The 21,605-nt window shown below is 35.2% G+C and overlaps 1 protein-coding gene across 5 annotated transcripts in view; it reads left to right on the top strand.

The window, feature by feature from the left end:
- The window catches only part of ALG8 (ALG8 alpha-1,3-glucosyltransferase), a 46,921-nt gene that overhangs the window by 8,199 nt on the left and 17,117 nt on the right, over positions 1 to 21,605 (top strand). For 4 of the 5 annotated variants that reach the window (XM_074303975.1, XM_074303977.1, XM_074303976.1 and 1 more), the window contains 5 exons: positions 4,606 to 4,715; positions 7,343 to 7,410; positions 9,140 to 9,266; positions 14,227 to 14,330; positions 18,656 to 18,776. In XM_074303975.1, the coding sequence (XP_074160076.1) occupies positions 4,606 to 4,715; positions 7,343 to 7,410; positions 9,140 to 9,266; positions 14,227 to 14,330; positions 18,656 to 18,776 (530 nt within the window). The remainder of the gene's footprint in view (positions 1 to 4,605; positions 4,716 to 7,342; positions 7,411 to 9,139; positions 9,267 to 14,226; positions 14,331 to 18,655; positions 18,777 to 21,605) is intronic. The other variant, XM_074303978.1, reaches the window with a different exon arrangement.

Raw genomic sequence — 21,605 nt, forward strand, 5'->3', positions numbered from 1 at the left:
TACAACTTCTTCCTGGGGAAGTGGGGGGGAGGAGGAGAATGTTTTTATGGAGAACTAGAGTGAAAAGGACCCCCCCCCCAAAAAAAAAAAAGAAAGAAAGAAAGCCCAAAGGAAAATAAAAAGTCAAGTACAGTCAGCTTTGGCTAGTAGTATCATCTGCTTTTTTAGAGAGAAATCTTCCTTTCAACTTAAGGCTAAATTTACAACCTCTCAGTAGCTGGAAGAGAGTGGGATTTGAACTTATTTCTTCAGTCAAATGAGATTGAGGCAGCTAGGTGCAGTGGATAGACCCTTAGGCCTGAAGCCAAGATGAATTGAGTTCAAATTCAGCCTCAGATGCTTATTAGCGATGTGAGCCACTTAATTTCCAATTGCCTCTTTTTCTCATCTGTAAAATGGGGATGATACTAATAATATCTTCTTTTTTCCAGGGTTATTTTGAGGATCAAATGAGATTTATAAAGAGTTTAGCACTGTACTTGCCATATAGGAAGTGCTATATAAATGCTAGCTAATAAAGTATGTAAGATGCTTTACAAATCTTTAAAACACTATATAAATGAAAGCTATTATTTCTTTTAATCAGAGATCTTGATTACCTACTTGGGAAATTGTACATCAGACAGTAAATTCTCATTCATTTTTATTCAACAGATATTTTTTAAAGCTTACTATTTGTGAGGTCCTATACTAGCCATTGGAGAAGAAAATAAGATAAATAAGATGTGGCATCTGTCTTCCAGGATCATATAATCTAAAAGGAAGATAAGAGAGAGACATATATAGCTATAATGCAAAGTAGAATATGAGTGTACTAGGAAATTACAAAACAGAAGTTAGGATGGAGAAAGTGGAAATAATTAAACTAATGAATAGTCCCTCTAGCATTTAATATTATTTTGTTTGAAATATATAAATTTCCAGAATGTACAAGTACAAAAATCCGTTCTACATTCAGGTATGTGAATTGGATATTATTCAAATAATCAAGAGTTGACAGTTTGTCCTGTTCTTAATTTGGTTAGCATAACCATAAAGTAGCCTGTGTTAGCCTATTTTCCTACATTTTCACTTTTAAGAAGATATGAAACATACTGTGCCCTCCAAATTCTCAGAATTTTATGGTTAGTTTAAAAATAAAAAGGACTAAAATGAAGATGTTCCTTAGAAGTAGCATAGCTTAGAACTCTTTCTGAGGTCTTTTTCAAGCTCCATTACTGACTAATTATGACATACTAGGTCATCTTTTCATATCATCACTTAACACTTCCTAACTATGTGATCCTGAGCAAGTTACTTAACCCTAATTGCCTCAGCAAAAAAGAAAAAAATAAAGAAATATGAATTGTTGAATACAGGAATTTTGGAAGCAAGTGACCACTCTATTATATATTTCATAATAGAAAAGGAATAAAAAGTGATGTACAGTCCTATGTGCATCTTCGATTGGATAGACATGATTTCCAAGGGTTAAAAGAAATGATAAGGAAAGCTTAGTAGCCTTATACAGTGGTGTCAAACCCAAAAATATTCAGGGACCGTACTATAAATTTGGATCCCTGCTAAGTGCCTATTGATTTAGAAAATGATATACTAATATTATTTGCATTTTCTTATTTATTGCTCCTACTCCTTTACTTTTCAATCTGGTGTGGGTTACACGTGGAAGTAGTGTACATTATATGTAATTTATGGACCACTTTTTGACACCTCTAGCCTAGTATTTTTTTTTTAAACCATGAGAACAATTTTTTCAATAGTATTTCATTTTTCCAAATGCATATAAAAGTAGTTTTTCAAGATTCATTTTTGTAAAACTTTAAGTTCCAATTTTTTTATCCTTTCCTTTCTTATCTTCCCCCTCCCCAAGATGGCAAGAAAGCAATCTGATATAGGTTAAATATGTACAATTCTTTTAAACATATTTCCATTCTTTTCATGTTGTGCAAGAAAAATCAGATCAAAAGGGGAAAAAATCATGAGGGAAAAAAATGAGCAAACAACAAAAAAGGGTGAAAATACTATGCTTTGACCTATGTTTGGTCTCCAATTCTCTTTGGATGTGGATAGTATTTTCCATCCCAAGTCTATTGGTATTGTGTGGCCTAATATTTTCACAAGAAGTTGACCTAAGTGGAATAAGAAACTTTCTTAAACTGAAAGCAGAAATTACTCCATTGAAGAGAGAAAAGGATGAATTCTCTAAAGAAACCAATGTGGATGTACAGGGGAATCCATCAACAAACTTAGATTTTAAAAATATAAAGATATAAATCTTTAAGAAAGATTTAATCTAAAAAAGATATAAAAAATGTAAAAATATTTTAAAATATAAAGAGAAGTAACAAAGAATGAATACAAGTAACCTTGTAAGAATTATGTTATGAATGCTAAACAGAAAAAGCAGAAGCTAATGACAATTCCACCAATAAGGATTGCTTTGGGGATTTTTTTTTTACTTCTATTAAAAGTAAAAGAAAAATCAAGGAAAGAACAAGATCATTGCTTTAGATGGACAGTAAATTATAGAAAACAGTGAGAAAGAAATCTATATTTATTCTCTTGTTTTTTCTTGTAAGGAAATTAATCCTTAATCTAGAAAGAATAGAACAAAAATGGTTAACAGATAATGAATACCCACTAGAATATTGCCTTATATATATTAAGCCCAGACAAACTATATTCTAGAATACTGAAAAAATAGATGGGATTGCTAACCTAGTTGGTAATTGCTAAATTTTTGAAAATGACACATTACAATATTTAAAAAAGACAAATGTCCCATTTCTCAAAAGAGGAATAAAAAGTGTACTCTATAAATTAGAGAACTGTGAGTTTGACTTCTGAAAAAATGTATTGGTATCTTTAGTTTTTACATTATCTTTATTTCTCAATGTGATTCTTCTCTTACTCAGACTCATACCCTCTAACAAAGAATTTTAAAAAAAAATAAATAAGTTTGACAGAATTAACCAATGCATCATTAGAGTATCATATCTTAGATTGAGAACTTCAAGAGACAATCTGATAGTACATTCAGTGTTAAACTCATAGTCCCCACATATTGAACAAAGAAGGGATGATGATACCTTTTCTTTTTTCTTCATTGGTAAGAAGTTGACTTTTTCCTAATAGAATTCTAGAATACATTATTATGATGATTTGTGAGCACTTAGAAACAGAATCAGTGATCATTAAAAGTAGTATATGGCTATATCAAGAATTAATCAAGCCAAACTAATCTCATTACCACTTTGGAATAGGTAATCCAACTGGTAAGTCAGCGAAATGCTGTAGATATTGGTTAAAATGCTTAGATCTTTGCAAGACATTTTATACAGTCTTACTATGCATATGGATTAAATGGAGATATATGAGCTAAATGGCAATATAGAAAAGCAAATTTTTAAAAACTCTTCTGGGTCAAAAAAGAAGGAATCTACTAAACAGGTGATGGAGAAAAGAAGTAATTCTTCAAATCTTACTTTGCTTTGTTTTCTCTACCTAAATATGAACTAACTTCCAAGGTACTAAAAGAACTCATGGTTGTGATTACTGCACTTCTATCAAATGATCTTTTAAAGGTTATATGTAGCTCATCACTGAAAAATCATGGAGAATGGGAGAAATGCTACAGGCCTAAAAAGAACAAATCTCCTGGAAAGAGAGTTGAGTCTAAATTTTAAATCAATAAGCTTGATTTCAGTTCCTGGAATTGACTGAAAAAACTAAATATATTTAACTGAAGACTCAGAAGGGAAATAATAATAGTTTTTTTTAAGTATTTAAAGGAATACTGGGTAGAATTGCAGAAAGGTAAAACTAGGTTTAATAAAAGGAAAAACTTAAAATTTAAGGTTTAATATAATAAATAAATATAATATATAATAATTTACATAATAAATAGATAAATATAATAAAATTTAGGTTTAATATATGGAAAAACTAAAAATTAAGTCAATCCAAAATTGAAATAGACCACTTTAGAAGTAGTAAATTTCTCTTCATTGTAAGTCTTCAAGCAAAGACTAGATAATTTCTTGTTGGGTTATAGAAGTAATTCTTGGTCACGTACAGGTTAGATTAGGTAACCTCTAAACCCCTTATCACTCTTAGATTCTTTAATATTTTTTTTTATACTCAATTTCAATGACCTTTCCATTATGCTAGACTGCCGTTTAAACATTTATGGTTCCATCTAAGTATTTGTATCTTAATTAAAGGTTGGTTGTCTCCTTGTTCACAATTCATGATTTGGATATAGGTTGAACTGGAAAATCTCTTAAGATTTAATGTGGTATGATGCAAAAAAGGCCTAGATTTGAGAGTCAGGAGACTTGAGACTCTGGATTTGAACATTTCTGTACTCTATTGATTGCCTTAGAAAAATCACTCAGTTTTTTCATCTGCAAAATAGGAATAGTAATATTTGTACTGTTTATGCAGGACTTTTGAGAGGAAATAAATCTCAAAAGCTCTTCAGAAATGAGTTATTTATTTTTACTTCTAATTCTAAAGTTCTGTGATCCTGTAAATTCTAAAATAAGTCTATTTTTATAAATCATTGATATTTCTGCTTTATTCCTTCCAAATATTTCCCTGTAGGTGCTGCAAATGCATAGAGGAGAAAAAAACTGGAAAAGAACTTACAGAGAAGCCAACATTTGTTCTTTCTGTTTTACTTCTGTGGAATTTTGGATTGCTAATTGTGGACCGTATCCTTTTAATTTTGTATATATTTTCTTCTTTTATCTTACATACACACTAGACACAAGATTAATACTTTCTGTTAATGATTGTGGTGAAATTTGAGTTTTTTCTGCTGGATTATTTAGGGTTAGTAGAATTGAGTAAGTTTCAGTTTTCTCTCATCATTATTCATCACGTTTATGTCCAAAATTTTATTGCCAAAATCTAATACAAATCTAGCAAATATGTTTTCCTCCTGTCATTGAGTTGCCTGAGGAAGTCCAATGTCAAAACTTCTGATATAATGGGGCATAGTGAATAGAGTACTGTGTGGAGGTGTGTGACTCTGGGCAGGCTACTTAAAATCATTCAGAATCTCACTTTTCTCATCTGTAAAATGGAAATAAACAGTTGCTGCCTCCCAGGGTTGTCATGAGGATCAATTAAAATAACACACAAAAAGCCTTGCAAACTTTAAGTATTACATAAATATTAGCTTAATAATTTATTATTATGGTTAGCTTTTAACAGGAATAATACTGCATTTGATTTCAGTCGATCTGAGTTGAATTCTGACTTAGTTGCTATATAACCCTGGGCAAATTGCCTTAGATTTGTCCCTTGCACAAAGATAATGAATACTTGTACTACTTCTCAGGATTGTCATGAGGACAGTGTAAGTATGAAGTGCTATCTCAATGTAAGCTATTAATAAATTACTCTCAAATTCCTAGGCCTGCTGCTGTTCCCATTGCATTATCCTTCTGGGTTGAATGTTGACAGGGTCAAAGTGAAGTCATCCTGTTGTAATTCTGTGTTGTCTTGTTGGAGCAGAGCTATTCACAAATTTCTCTGTCAGTCTTTAAATTTTAAGAATGAAGAGTAGTTGACCTATGAGAAGGAATACCCAACAAATATTTTTCCTCTTTCGATGAAAAAAAAAATGCAAGATGGCATTAGGAACATTGTGTCCCTCCTACATGGCCCTTTACATGAGGTTTAAGGCCAGAATACTAATCTTCACATCCACCCCAGCTGTGACACTTACTAACTGGTTGGTCATTGGCAACTCAGCCAAAAATGGAGACAATAATATCTGAACTCCCTACATGAGTTATGAAAAATGCTTTTGAGAGTGAAATAGAAACATGAGCTATATAAAGAATGTTAATAAGTCCAAAGTCTAATTCTATAGCAAGCAAAATTTCAGTATCCAAATGCAGAGCTCGTATTTGTGTGATTTACTATGTTAGCCAAAATTTTGCAATGAACAGAGCTATTTTTTCTACATTTAGCTGTGCCATGAGCACTAACTAGCTGTGTGAGCCTGGGCAAATCATTTAACCCTATTTGCCTCAGTTTCTTCATATGTAAAATGAGCTGGAGATGAAAATTGCCAAGAAAACTCCAGATGGAATCATATAAGAGTCAGACATAATTGAAAAATGACTGAATTTTTGCTTAGCAGAGGAAGGTCTTCATGAATTGCTGTGCCTGACCCTTCTTTGGTTAGGAGTTATTTGTACTATATAGGCTACTCCTCACACAACGGATTAAAACCATTTTGGTTTAGACATCCTGGTCCTCATGAATTATCATTATTAGATCATCCCAAAGAAGAGGGAAAAGCTAAATAATTTATCCAAAAGAGATCAGTGTGAGAAGAGGTTAATTGCCATTTACCAACTTTTTTTATCTGGGGCCAAGGTAATTCTTAAACTCAGATTCTTTCATCCAAGTCCAGTTCTTTCTATTACATTGTAAGACTTTGGTGGTGGTCCACCCTGTAATCTCAAAACTGAAAGACAAATAGAATGATCACTCAGATCAAATCAATCAAAATATGGCAAATAAAATGAAGCAATAAGTTTGGAAACAGTAGATGAAGGTCATAAATGATATAAATTTAAGCATCTGAAGAGGCCACTTAAATAGAAAGTTAAAACCAGATTATGCCCAAATTTATATATTAAAAGCTTATTATGAACCAAAAATATTTTTAAACTTTGACAAATCATAATCTATTGATGCTGAATTTTAAAAAGTCAAAATTTCAACTTTTTTCTTCTCTGAAACTGAAAGCTAAGAAATTTATAAGACCATAATTCAAAATGCTTTTCAGGGAAATTCATAAAGTTAGTCTTAGCTCACATTTATATAGTATTTATATAGTATTTACAGTTGACATTTACTACAGTCCTGTGATATAGATTATTTAATTATTGTCCTCATGTTGGAAAAAACAACAACAACAACTAGGATTCAGAGAAATAATAAGAATTAGAGGTGAAGGACCTTAGTAATCATCATCTAGTCCAAATCCTTTCATTTTAGATTAAATGACCTTCTCTTGACTTTACTATTTGGGGTTTATCTATAAGGAGAAGAATAAGCATTTAAACTTTGGTCCAAATTGAGTATGTTTTCTTCTGATCCCTATGATAAAACACAAACTAGTCAATCAGGATTCAAAGTCAAGTGTTTTTTGTAATTAGTCTAATGCTAAGTAATAGTTTTGTGTTTAAAATCATCTTTAAAAGCATTTTTAATTACTGTTCATATTCTTATCCATTATTTTAAGCATAATGGCATAATGGTATGATTCATTTTGAATTTAAGATTTCCCTCGCTCTTTCCTTCACCCAAAATTCAGATATTCACTTTCAGTACAATGGTTTTTTATTTGGATTAATGCTGCTTTCAATTGCCCGATTATTTCAGGTAACCACAAAATGGACAGGAAAATGGATTTTTCTTTTTTTAAATACACATAAGCCTTTTTTAACTCTTAGAGGCTCCAGAATGGAAGATGCTCAAAAAATTTAGTTAGTGAATTCAAGCAAATTTGCAGAACTTTTGATGGGCTTTCATTCCCAGTGTTCAGTTTTGCACAAATTCCTCATTTTTGAGAATAGGAACTTGAACTATAAAGAGTTTTCATACCAGAGTAGGAAGTTACCATTGGTATTCTCATTATTGGGTTTAGAATCTTGTACTTCTTTTGTATTCAATATCTTCAGGGGATATTGAACACTGGAAGAAACCAAGACCTGGGTTGTTTGCTATTCAAATCCCCTAGAAATTATTATATATATATATATGTGTGTGTGTGTGTGTGTGTGTGTGTGTTATATAGAAATTGTTATAGCTATCTTTTTATACGTTTTTATGAATATGTCATTTTGGCTCTAAAACTAAGTTATTAGTCTAAATCATAAAATTAGTGAAGAGAGACCTGGAAGTTTCCCATTTTCTTCTCTTTGTATTTCTCCATCTTATTTTGGTCAAATTCACAGAAGAATGAGAATAAATAAGAAATCTTATTATTATTTATTTTACAACTGTTGAATTCCAGGATTCACCTCTTTTTTAGAAACCTGGAAGGAGGGATACTTTCAGCTCACTCCCAGCATAGCAAGATACAAAGCTAGTACTTGATCTTGAGGTGATTATAGAGATTGTCCAGTAATGTTTTCTGCTCTTTGAGTCCATGCTATAAGGCAAACATCAAATATCATCTTTACCCTGATAGAATTAATAATCTCAAAAATGAGATATGACCTCACCCAGTTGTAATAGAAAACATAACCTGACAAGGACATGAGCAAGGCACAGAATACTGTGGGAGGAATGAGGGAAAATTATTTCTGTTTGAGGAAATCTGGAAAGACTCCATAGAAAACAGGGCATTTCAGAAGGAGGAAGAGAATGATATGTCTATTCAGGAACACTTAGAGCAGGTGGCAGAGCTGGCAGGCCTGATTATGGAGAGGCAGAGTTTGGGGTCAGGTCCCAGTAGATGGTATGTAGAACAGGAAAGAAAAAAATAATGTAATGGGTTCTTAATAATACAATCTTATATATGACCTTACCCTGGGCCTTTTCACTCCCCTACATCCAAGACCTCTGTTAGCTGGGCCACTTGTATGCCCCCAACCATCAAAATAATCATGCTTTTCTCTGTTTCTGTCTCGGTCTCTCTGACTCCCTCTCCTTCTCTCTCTCTCTCCCATTCTCCTTTTCTCCCTTCCTCTCTCTTCCCCCCTTTCTCTCTCTCTCTCCCTCTTTCTTCCTTCCTCCTTCCCTCCCTACCTCCCTCTTTCTCTTTTTCTTCTTTTCTCCCTTCCTTCTTCTTTCCCTTCCTCTTCCTCCCTCTTTTCCTCCCTTTCTATTTCTCTCTCTGTGTCTCCCTGTATCTTTTTCTCTCTCTTTCTCTCTTTCTCTTTCACCTACTCCCCCCAGACTTGACACCACAGTGATATGCAGTACAAAATAAACTTTGCTAGGTTATGACGAGGGAGTGAGGGGGATTGCATTCTCTGAACTACTGAGAGGGTAGCTTTCAAAATTTGCACCCACTACATTCAGTACATAAAACTAGCTAAAATTGCACAGCACCAATCACTCCTACACATTCAGATGATTTTTTTTTTTCTTTTAAATTTCCCAGAAAAGGCATTTGGAAGGAGCATTTCTCTTTGCCATTCTCCTGCATTTTAAGCACATCTACCTTTATGTGGCCCCAGCTTATGGAATCTATTTGCTGAGATCTTACTGTTTCACTGCAGATAAACCAGGCAAGTTTCAGAGTCATCAACATTGTTTTTTGGTTTCTTTGTTTTTTACTGACTTCTGTGATTGGTTGATTGGCTGATTAGTTGTTGTCCTTAGTTCTCAGAGGGTGGAAATGAATGTATCTGATTGTGGTTGATCAGATCAGTACAAACCGGAAATTCAGCCACATTTCAGACACAAAGAATCCAGATGAATATTTGAGATAGCTTCTCTAATTCTCGCACATCACATCTTTCTTTTAAGCTAATTCAACTCTGCTTTGTTCATAAAGCACAGCCCCTTCTCTGATCAGGGCATGCCACGCTGGATGGCTCTGTGCCAGTGTGTCTCCCATGTCATACAATTGATTTTAAAGTTCTCTTAAGAACTTTATCTCCTTGGAAGTGGAAATCTTCAACATAAAGAAGATCCAACTCACTTCCAGTTGATCAATGATGGACAGAAATAACTATACCCAGAGAAGGAACACTGGGAAGCGAATGTAAATTGTTAGCACTACTATCTATCTACCCAGGTTACTTATACCTTCGGAAGCTAATAATTAATGTGCAACAAGAAAATGGTATTTACACACATATATTGTATCTAGCACATGTATCTAACACATGTAAAATGTATGGGATTACCTGCCATCGGGGGGAGGGAGTGGAGGGAGGGAGGGGATAATTTGGAAAAATGAATTAAAAAAAAAAAAAAAGAACTTTATCTCTTAAGATACCTTGAGAGTGTCCTTGTTTCACTTTTTCTTTTCTTTTTTTTTTCTTTTTTCTTTTTCTTTTTCTTTTTATTAATAGTTTTATTTACCAGATATTTGCATGGGTAATTTTACAACATTGACAATTGCCAAACTATTTGTTCCAATTTTTCTCTCCCTTCCCCCCTCCCCAGATGGCAGGTCGACCAATACATGTTAAATATGTTAGAGTATAAATTAAATACAATATTTGTATATATGACCAAACAGTTGTTTAGCTGAACAAAAAGAATCGGACTTTGAAATAGTATACATTTAGCCTGTGAAGGAAATCCAAAATGCAGGCGGACAAAATTAGAGGGATTGGGAATTCTATGTAGTAGTTCACAGTCATCTCCCAGAGTTTTTTCACTGGGTGTAGCTGGTTCAGTTCATTACTGCTCTATTGGAACTGATTTGGTTCATCTCATTGTTGAAGAGGGCCAGGTCCATCAGAATTGATCATCATACAGTATTGTTGTTGAAGTATATAATGATCTCCTGGTCCTGCTCATTTCACTGAGCATCAGTTCATCTAAGTCTCTCCAGGCCTTTCTGAAATCATCTTGTTGGTCATTTCTTACAGAACAATAATATTCCATAATATTCATATATTCACAGTTTATTCAGCCATTCTCCAATTGATGGGCATCCACGTAGTTTCCAGTTTCTGTCCACCCAAAGAGGGCTGCCACAAACATTCTTGCACATACAGGTCCCTTTCCCTTCTTTAAGATCTCTTTGGGATACAAACCCAGTAGCAACGATGCTGGATCAAAGGGTATGCACAGTTTGATAACTTTTTGAGCATAGTTCCAAATTGCTCTCCAGAATGGCTGGATGTATTCGCAGTTCCACCAGCAATGTATCAGTGTCCCTGTTTTCCTACATCCCCTCCAACATTCTGCATTATCTTTCCCTGTCTTTCTAGCCAATCTGACAGGTGTGTAGTGGTATCTCAGAGTTGTTATTTCACTTTTTCTAACCCCCCTGGGAGCACTTAGCCTTTGTGAGTTGTCCATAAAATAATTTTTTTGGCAGGCATACATTTAGTATTCAAACAGTGTGGTCATTCCAACAGAGTTGTGCTCTCTACAGTAGAGTCAGAATGCTTGGCAGTTTAGTTTGAGAAAGGAGTGTGTCTTATCTCATCCTGCCAGGAGATCTTCAGAATCTAAGACAATTCAAATGGAAGCGATTTCATTTTCCAGCATGGCACTGGTGTCCTGTCAGGTTTCACAGGATACGACAAGGTCAGCACAACAGCTCTGTAAATCTTACATTTGATAGTCTAATTCCTCTCCTCTCCCACACTTTCCCTCAGAGCCTCCCAAATACTAGCTCTGACAATGTGTGTCAACCTTGTTATCAATGGGTACAGCTTTGGAAAGTATACCGCCAAAGTAAGAGAACTTTTCCACAGCATTCAAAACTCTCCATCTGCTCTAACCGATGGTTCTACATATGGATGGTGAGGTGCTGGCTGATAGAGTACCTGTGTTTTCTTGTGTTAATTGTTAGGTCAAAATTAGCACACGCAGCAGAGAATCAATCCATACTTTGTGGCATCTGAGCTTCAGAGACTTCGTGGAGTGCACCTATCATCTGTAAACAAAGGTTCCCTCCAATTTAATTTGGCATGTAGCCTTTTCAGGTTGAAGAATTTACCATCAGTGCAGCAGTTGACTTTGATTCCATGTTTGTTCTCATTGAAGTTGTGTTTGGCAACATGGCTGAAAACATCAAGCTAAAAAGCATAAAGACCTGGGAATTAGACTCTACCCTGAGCTAGATTTCATCTCTTAACCTGTAACTCAACCTACTCCTTGCTCTTTTCATCTGCTCTTTCTTCCTTCTATTGTCTCTACATTGTGGTAGATGTGTCAAATGGCGGCTTTCCCTAGCGTGGGATTGGGAGGGAGGAAAGAAGGTAAACAATTTAGAACTTAAAATGTATCCCACAATAATACATTAAAGAAAAAAAAAAAAATAGATGAACAACTCCTATGTAAGCCTTCATCACTACATAATAAATATAACTTCCAGTTATTATTATTAATGATAAAAATCAAGATAAAATTTTAGGCTTCCCCTCATAAAAGGGGAATAAAATACAGGGAGCAAAGTGATACAAAATTACACACCAGATCTATAGTCAGGGGTCCTCGGCAAATCGTAATTAACTAGATGGAAGAGTGGATACTTAGCCACATGACTGAACAAGCTACTTACTTCTTTCAACCTTAGTTTCTTCATCTGTATAATGGGAATAATAGCACCTACTTCACACCATTATTGTGAGGATCAAATGCACTACTACATGCAAAACATTTTGCCAACCTTAAAATAACTTTAAAAAATTATCATCTCAATTCCAATGAACGTGGCTCCTTTCAACAATGAGATGATTCGGACAGTTCCAATGATCTTGTAATGGAGCGAGCCATCTGCACCCAGAGAAAGGTCTGTGGGAACTGAGTGTGGACCACAACATAGGATTTTCACTCTTTTTGTTATTTGCTTGCGTTTTGTTTTCTTTCTCATTTTTTCCCCTTTTGATCTGATTTTTCTTGTACATCATGATAATTGTGTAAATATGTATAGAAGAATTGCACACATTTAATCTATATTGGATTACTTGCCATCTAAGGGAGGGAGTGGGGAGAAGGGAGGGGGAAAAAATTTGCAACACAAGGTTTTGCAAGGGTGAATATTGAAAACTATCTATACATGTATTTTGAAAATAAAAATATATTAATAATAAAATGCATGTTTAATATATAATATTTAATTTAATAATGGTCATTATTTTAATAATTTAATAGTAATAAAAACTAATAATTTAATAAAATTTAATGGTTTTAATAAATTTAATTATAATCAATAATTATACATTTAATAATAAAATATATATTTAAAATAATGTTAAAAAATAGCATCATCCTATCTGTGTGGCTTATAAGCTGTGTGACCCTACTTGTCACTTAACATCTTTGAGGTCAGTTTCCTTCTCTGTAAAACAAAAAAGTCAGACTAGATTGCTTCAAAGATCTCTTCTAGTTCTAAGTTATAAGATTCTATATTGTAATTATATTATAAAATATAGAACATAGCACTGCACTGGAAAGTCCTTGGCAATCTTCTTTTTCCCCTCTATTGTGTTTCCTTTGATGACCTCATTATCATTAGCTCCTGTGGTTTTAGATATCATTTCTATATTAGTAATTCTCAAATCTACTTATCCAGTCCTGCTCATCTCTAGACTTGCATCTTTCCTAATGACGATTGCACATTTCAAAGTCTTAGGTTTCTTAAATTCAAAATGCACAAAACAACTCCTTCTGTTTACCCCAACCTTCCCTTCTTCCACATTCCTCTATTATTATCAAGGTACACAAGCTTGAAACCCAGTTGTCATCCTTAACTCTTCACTGTCTCACAACCCCATATCCAGTCTTTTGCCAAGCCCTATCAATTTTACCTTTGGGACATCTTTTGTAGATGCCCTTCTCTCCTCTAACACTGTGAGTTTAGATCTTCATACTTAATGTCTATATTACTGCAATAGACTTTTGTTGGTCTTTGGTTTTGTCTCAAGCCTTTCTCTCTTCCAATCTGGATTTCCTTTCAGATGTCAAATTGATTTTCTAAAATTTCAGTTCTTACCAGGCTATCCTTTTATTAAATAGACTCCACTGGCTCCCTAAAACTTCCAGGATTATGTATAAAATCCTCTTTTGGGCATTTAAAGCCCTGCACAGCCTGCCCTTTCTAGTCATCTTAAATCTTACTTGTACCCCAAGTACTATACATGCAGTAACACTAGACTTCTTGTTGCTCCTCCCACAAGACACTCATCTCCCAAGTGGACGTTTTTGTGTCTGTCTCCCCTTCAAAGACTGTTCTCATCTCTGCCTTCTGGCTTCCTATTTTCTATGAAATGTCTCTTCTAAACCCCTTTAATTCTGGTGACCTCCTATTGATTATCTCATTTATCGTGTTTTATATCTGTTTGTTCATAGTTGTTTGCCTGTTGTCTGCCCTATTAACTTGTTGACTTGAGGGCAGGGACTATTTTTTGTTTTTCAAGTAGGTACTTAAATGTGGAGCTTCTAGGCTAGTGGGAGAGATAAGATGAGCACACAGATCATTTTAATACAAATTTCTTTCCTCTTTCTTAATGATAATGTTTCTTCCTCTTTCTTAATGGTAATGTTTCTTTTTCCTAGATGGCTCTGTCAGATGGAGCAGTTTCAGTTTTCACCGACTAATTGCCTTGGGTTTCATAGTTTGCTTTGTTTCTGCCCTTTCTTTGGGTCCTTTTATAGTCTTGGTAAGTATCTTCCTTACTTGTTTTTAAACTGCACATATATACATATACATATAAACATATAGAGAAAAATTTGCATATTACACATATTAGTACATTGTGTGTAGAAAGCTGAGAAGAGACTTTAGAGATCAAGTAGGTGACACTGCATGGCATGCTGGACCTGTTGTCAGGAAGACCAGAATTCAAAGTTGACTTCAGACACTTCCGCTATCTACTGAAAAAAGTTACTTACCCTCTCTGCTTGCTTCAGTTTCCTCAACTGGAAAATGAAGATCCTAACAGCACCTCCTTTGCAGGATTATTGTGAGGAATAAATGAGATAATATTTATAAAACACTAGGCTCAATGCCTGGCACTGATATTACATAAATGCTTATTACACTGGGAAATACTAAACAAAATAAATTAAAATTCAATACAATATAAACAATGCCAACTTGTAGTTTTCTAAACCACTATATGGTCCTGTTTCTAATTGTGTTTGATACCATTGATCTAGGCAAATTCCTTAATTGGACTGGTACAAGAGAAATAGCAGGACTGGGATTAAAACCTAGTTTTCTGACTCCAAATCAGAAAGGCCAAAAGGCCTTTCCATTGCTCTAACATAACATTGGCATGTATATAAAAAGTTTCACAAATGGAGATCCTATTGTGAACCCCTCGACTCTCAAACTTGATGGCAAGAATCCAGATTTTTGTTTTGTTTTATTATAGCTTTTTATTTACAAAACATATGCATGGGTAATTTTTCAGCATTGACCCTTGCAAAACCTTCTATTCCAACTTTTCCCCTCCTTCCCCCACCCCCCCTCTAGATGGCAGGTAATCTAATACATGTTAAATATGTTAAAGTATATGTTAAGTACTATATATATATATATGTATGTATATGTACACACATACATATTTATACAGTTATTTTGTTGCACAAGAAAAATCAAGGATCCAGATGTTGATGTCATTTCTGCCCACTGCATATAGGCACATATCTCTACATTTTCCTTACACCTACACTGGACAAGTGCAAAGAAATATTTTGATTTCCATTTTTAAAATGAGAAAAACTGAGGTACAGTAATTTGCCAGAACTGGAATTTTGAGCCTGGGTCTCCTAGCTCTAGGCTCCATATTCCTTCTTTCTATAGCAAAATGTTGAAAGTAGGTCTTGGGCTGTTTTTACAACTTGATATGTCAGTTTGAAGTAAAGAGCAATTTATATTAGCATTATAAATAAGATTTTCTGTAAGTATTACATGGAAATGATGCAGGAATTTTATCCAAGTTACTTATTATAAATGTATAAAAATTCAGCAGTTTAATAAATGCAACTAATTTAATTTAAAAAAAACTTCCTCATAACAAATTTCTATAAACTATCACTTATTCCCTTTCGTTCTATATATACATATATTACATTATATTACTGTCATTATAATTGTATTGTATGTATTGTACATTATTATAATATACAAATCAAATTTGTACCTGTGTTGTTCTGTTATGTAGGTGTGACTCATGTTTCTGTTAATCTTGTTCTTCTGCTTTCCTCACATCATGTATCAGGCTGCATAATTATATTCTAATACGCTATTGCACCCAAGTTAGGTAGCATTCTTATGAGTACATTTCTCTAGGATTTCTTGTTTTTCTCCTAACGACTCTATGAAGTTGGAGTTGAAGTTTTGTTATTCTTGTTTTAGGGCCCAGAAAATTGAGCTCCAGAGTATTAGATCATTTGCCTAGCTGTGTGTGGCTCACAGCTAATGGGTGATGAAGCCAGCCCTTGAAGCTGGTTTTCCTGACTCCTGGACTAGGATTATTTTTACTACATAAGGCTGGTTCTCCTACAACCTGGCTATATTCCAAATAATGTGGAGGTTTGGGTCAAAATATTTTATTGTTTTTTTAATAACTTTAGTAGTGTATTGACAGATGGTTGGCCACAAAACATCCTACTTTTAGAACTAGAACCTGAAATTTTCTGTTTCTGGTATAGTGATCTATATAAGGCTTTTTCTGAGTGATTCCTGAAACAGAGAGGAAGTGAATGACCCTTGATCATGCTTAATCTAATTAGTAATTTTCTTGTCTTTTACCACACAGTAAAGGACACATGAGTCTTGGTTTATTTCTAATAGTAATTTATTAGCCATCATTTGTTCTGGTATTCTGGAGAACCTTTATTGAGGTTCATGTTGTATTGTCTCTTTTCTACTTGGGAAAATTTTTTTGATATGCTTTATACTATGGTAGACAGATGCCACATTATAAATAATCCTTAGTAATAATAACGTAGATGATCAAAGAAAGAATTTTATTTGCTGTACTCTATTTGCTTTCAAAACTTGCCTGTAAGGAAGTCTTCCTATAGAAAGGATGGGTTTAGAAGAAAAAACACTGAACTAATATTTAGGAAGCCTGTCTCTGACAATAGTTTTATAACCATGGACATTATTTAACTGCTCTGTGCCTCTCTTCACCAAATGAGAAATGTTCCCAAGTGAATGTTACAAGTTACACTGAAAATCTCTGATGCCTCATTGTAGTATTGATCATAAATTGTAGATTTACGGGCCATTGACTCTAGCTCTTTAATTTTAAAGATGTAGAAATGAAGCACAAAGTGTCACAGTAAGGCAACTTTACTCAGGTTCACACGGCTATAAGGGTCTGAGAAAGGATTTGAACTTAGATATTCCTAAGCCCAGTGCTTTACCCATCATGCCATTTAGGAATCATCCTACCAACCTGGAAGAACCTTTGGGACTAAGCAGATTTGTGTGTGTCTTGTCAGTCACACTAAATACAGAGAGGCTCATAAAGGTTGAGGGGTTTTTGACCAAAGATCTTATTTGCTCATTTTCCCAGCCTGTTTCTTGGTTTTTACCTCTTTGTTAAAGTAGGGCCTTATTTCCAGGGTGGAGGGGGTAGCTTCAGGGTTTTTGAATGGCTGTTTTCAGAGATCCTTCTAGGCACTGCAACCCAAATCTGAATATGGGTAAAGCAACCAAGTCCTACCTTTGTGCAAGCTAAGAGATCCCTGTCATGTTCTGCCCAGCTGTTTGCCCTCCTCATCTATGGGCTGGGACCTCCAGAAGCTACTGCCACTATTGCTATTGATTCAAGGTTCCCAGGTTTGCAGGGGCCAGGGCTATGCTGGTTGTCTTCAGCTGGAAAACTGTTCATCCCAGTCTTTTTTGGTTTTGGCATTCTAAAATTTGTTTAGAGTCATTACTTAAAGGTATTTGGAAGGGTTTGGGGGAGAACTTGGGTGAATCCCTGCCTTTACTCCATCTTGGTTCTGTCTCATCAGTGGTAACTTTTTCAACCAAAACATTTTATAAAGACAATAATGAAAGAATGGAAGTGCTTTGATCTGCATTCCTGGAGGAAGCACCATAGCAGTGAAATCACTGTATATATATGTTATGTGTGTATGTGTGTGTGTAAGTTGTAAAGAGGCACATTTAGGCTTCATGTCAGAATATGTTCCTCATAGGGAGAGCTATCTCAAAAGGGACCAGATACCTGAGAAACAGTTTAGCTTCCCTTCCTCACAGGCCCTCAAGCAGAACTAGAAGACAGGCAGGCCATGCTGAGGATTCCAGCCTCAGGGTTGGTCTAGGGACGTTCCAACCAGGCATTATCCTTGATTTTTTTGGTTGTTGCCCTTATTGCTGAGTTCACTATCTTTTTAGCATTTGTGTGCTTGTCCCATTCTGGTAGACTGTAACATTGTGCACATTGCTCACTGATTATTCCTCCCTTGAGAGAACAGGCATCTTGGGAGTACCAATAGCAATGGCATTTTGCTTTTTTTGACTTCTCAGCTCCAACTTTGAGAGACTATAGACACTGAGTCCTTCTTATTTTGATGACCCTGAAGTTCGGGGGAGAGGAATAAGCCTTTACTTTTTAATAGCACTTACTCTTTAGAAAATTCCCACAAATAACTCTTTGCAGTGTCCTTCTGACTCCATCTCTGTGGCACTAGAAGGAGACTCCCTCTCAGCAGCCCAATGAGTATCATCCTAGGGTACAGAGAAGGAGACTAAGCCAGCAGCTCCCATGGTCACATGGTACAGAAGTCATGACATGAGCTGGCTCTCCCAGCTCCCTGTCCAGCTCTTTTCCCTTTACTTCCTGATTCTCTTCAATCCAAGGAATAGGCAAGGCAAGTACTGTTGTCAGCATTCAAAAGAAGAGGAAACTGAGGCAAAAGGCCTTACGTATAGCCAAAATTTCCTAACTTCATGTCTTTTTGCTTCATCATCCTGTCAGTGCTTCCCCATTTTTAATGAATTTCTTATTCCTTTTCACAGAACCAGCTGCCTCAGATAGTTTCAAGGCTTTTCCCTTTCAAGAGGGGCCTCTGCCATGCCTACTGGGCTCCAAACTTCTGGGCTTTGTACAATGCTTTGGACAAGATGCTCTCCATTATTGGTATGGTTCACTTAAAAGTCTTACTGCTTAGTACTTGTGCCTGTGCTGTGGGAGAAATACTGTGGTTTGGGACAGGGTGCCAGCCATTTATTTCCTGGCATCGTACAGGAGCATGAACTGAATTACAAATGTCCAGACAGAGCTATTGGATTATCGGAGGAAATGACTCCTAGAATTAAGAACTGAAAAGGGTGTGCAACATACTGAGAAATATCTCTGCTAAAGCTCTTGATAGAAATGAGGCTATTGATTTTCTACTTGGGAGATAAAAGCAATTTTTAACATTCTTTTAAAAGCCAATTTTTGGTTGAAAAAACAGACATTCAGAATAAGTGTGCTCTGATTCTAAGTCTTAATAAGTTGTGGTTCTGTGTAATTTTCTCAAACATGTAGAGAATTTAAGCTATCCTAAAGCATGAAACAAGAAGAATCAGGAAAGTTGAGTGATGTGCTTAAATTTAGATTTGTTAGGTAAAATTATACTTGATAAGGATGCATTGACTAGATATCTTCTAGCAGTTGCATACATAGTACTCAGCCTTTACATAACAGTTTATAAATAAGTTTTTTTTTTAATTTACTACCACCAGAAAACTTCTACTAGCCAACACAATGAATAAGGACAGCGATAAACTATTGAGTCAAGAAGTATTGATCGTTTAAAAAAAAAAAACTCAAATGAGAGAGGTAAGATAATACCAATTTGTCTGAATGATCTGCATTGATTCAGGAAGCTAGGTTGTGTAGAGCACTAGGCCTGAAGTCAAAAAGACAATAGTTCAAATCTAGCCTCAGACACTTTCTGGCCACTTGACCCCAAGCAAGTCACTTGATCTGTCTGCCTCGGTTTCTTCAACTGTAAATAGTAATAGCATCTATCTCCAAGGATTGTTGTGATGTTTAAAATGGGGTAATATTTATAAAGCACTGAGCACAGTGTGTGACGAGTAGGAAATACTTAATAAATGCTTGTTTTCTTCATTCCTTTATTCACACATTCATGTGTACTCATTGATGTGGCTGCCCCTGTTCCTGATGAAGCAAAGGCAGTCCTGTCTTCAATAAATTTTGGTAGAATACCTTAGAACACCTCCACAGTGACAGTTGCTAAATCTGAGTTTGAGGTGACCCAAGAGGTCAGTCACCTAGTCCAACTCATGCCAGAATAAGAATCCCCTCTCTATGCCATATCCAACAAATGATCTTACATCTTTTGCTTGTACACCTCCTGTGTGAAAGAAACCTACAACTTCCCAAGGTATCCTTTTAACACTTTTGGATAGCTCTCTTGGAAGGGAAAGAGAGAGGAAGGGAGAGAAGAAGCAAAGGGAGAAAGGAAAGAGAAAAGTGGGTGGAAAAAGAGAAGAAGGAAGAAAGGGAAAGAGAAAGGAAACAAAGGAAAAAGGGAAGGAAGGAACTTTTTATTAAGTCTTTACTGAATGCATAGCACTACAATCTCTGCTCTCAAGGATCTCACATTCTAGATGGAAGCAACACATGTAAGAGCCAGATGGAGAGATTCCATTGGTCTTGCAATGCATTGGTAAAATGATTATGCATTTTTTAATATTATTTCTACTGATAAAAACCACATCCATTTCTGGTGTTGAGCTATTTGTGTTGCTACATCTTGGAAATCCTTGTAACTTTCTACTTGGTAACTCCTTCTAAGTTATCTGAATTCTGAGTTGACATTGATCTATTGACAATTACATTGGGATCTAGTCATTCAACATGATTTTAGTCTATTTAACTACTATTAGTTAGTCTATACAGTCTTCTTTGTCCTAGAAGAAAACATGAGAGATTATATCAAATGTTTTACTATACTGCATGTACAACATTCCCCTGTTCTGTGTCTAGTTACTTAGTCACAAAAGGAAATGAGGTTAGTCTGCCATGATCATTGCTGGCTGGCTTACAACTCCAGTGATCAAAGCAAGTCCTAGGGTTTACCGGATCCTGAGCTTTGATAGAGATTCTTCTTATTATTCAATCAAGCATGATCTTGGATAACACTGTCTTCCACCAAATTAAAAAGCTTCCCTTCGTGTGTTTAATTCTTCCATACTGATTCCCACACTCCCCTGTAGATTAGATGCATTGGATTTATCCTCAGGATCTAGTTTTCATACATTTGTGTTCAACAGTAATGATCTTAAATATTACGAGACTTATTCATAATTACTGTTAGGATCTTTACTTGTAGGAATCCTGATTTTTCAAACCCATTTTATTCTGCATCTTCAAGAACTTTGTGAGATGTTTCTATAAAGAAGGTTAGAGAACCTTCAGGTTTAGGTTTCAATTCAGGGAAAGAGTGGAGTATTGAGGACACTGAGACGAGGAGAAAGAGCCCTAAAATTCTTGAACTAGGCTTCAAGTCCTAACTTTCTGACCCTGGTGCTAGTCATTTATCTCTAGGTTTTAGTTTTCTCTTTTATAAAACATAGGTACTGTGCTATGAATCTCACAGAGCTATGGCACTTTGTGAATTGTCAAGTACTGTGGAAATTATGCTACTATTCTCTTATTATTAGTCTTAAGTTTTTCTGATTTATTTTTGCTTTTCATTTCTATAGGCAGGAGAGCCAGCAGGTTTATAAACTGTCCAAAATTCTCCTGCCTTATGTTGTCAGTTTGCCTGGAATGAGGCAAAAAGAAGTTCTCTTTTCCTGGGCTTCGCTTTTAGGAATGGGTATTGGAAAAGTAGCGGCTTGGGTAGATTGCCATTCATTCATCCAGTTTCCTGGAGTCTACCATGGATACCTGGGCAGCCTGTGTTTTACTTTACTCAATTCCATGTGTATTCACCATAGTGAATATACA

This window comes from Sminthopsis crassicaudata, chromosome 3 (assembly GCF_048593235.1).
Source record: "Sminthopsis crassicaudata isolate SCR6 chromosome 3, ASM4859323v1, whole genome shotgun sequence".
Lineage (NCBI taxonomy): Eukaryota > Metazoa > Chordata > Mammalia > Dasyuromorphia > Dasyuridae > Sminthopsis > Sminthopsis crassicaudata.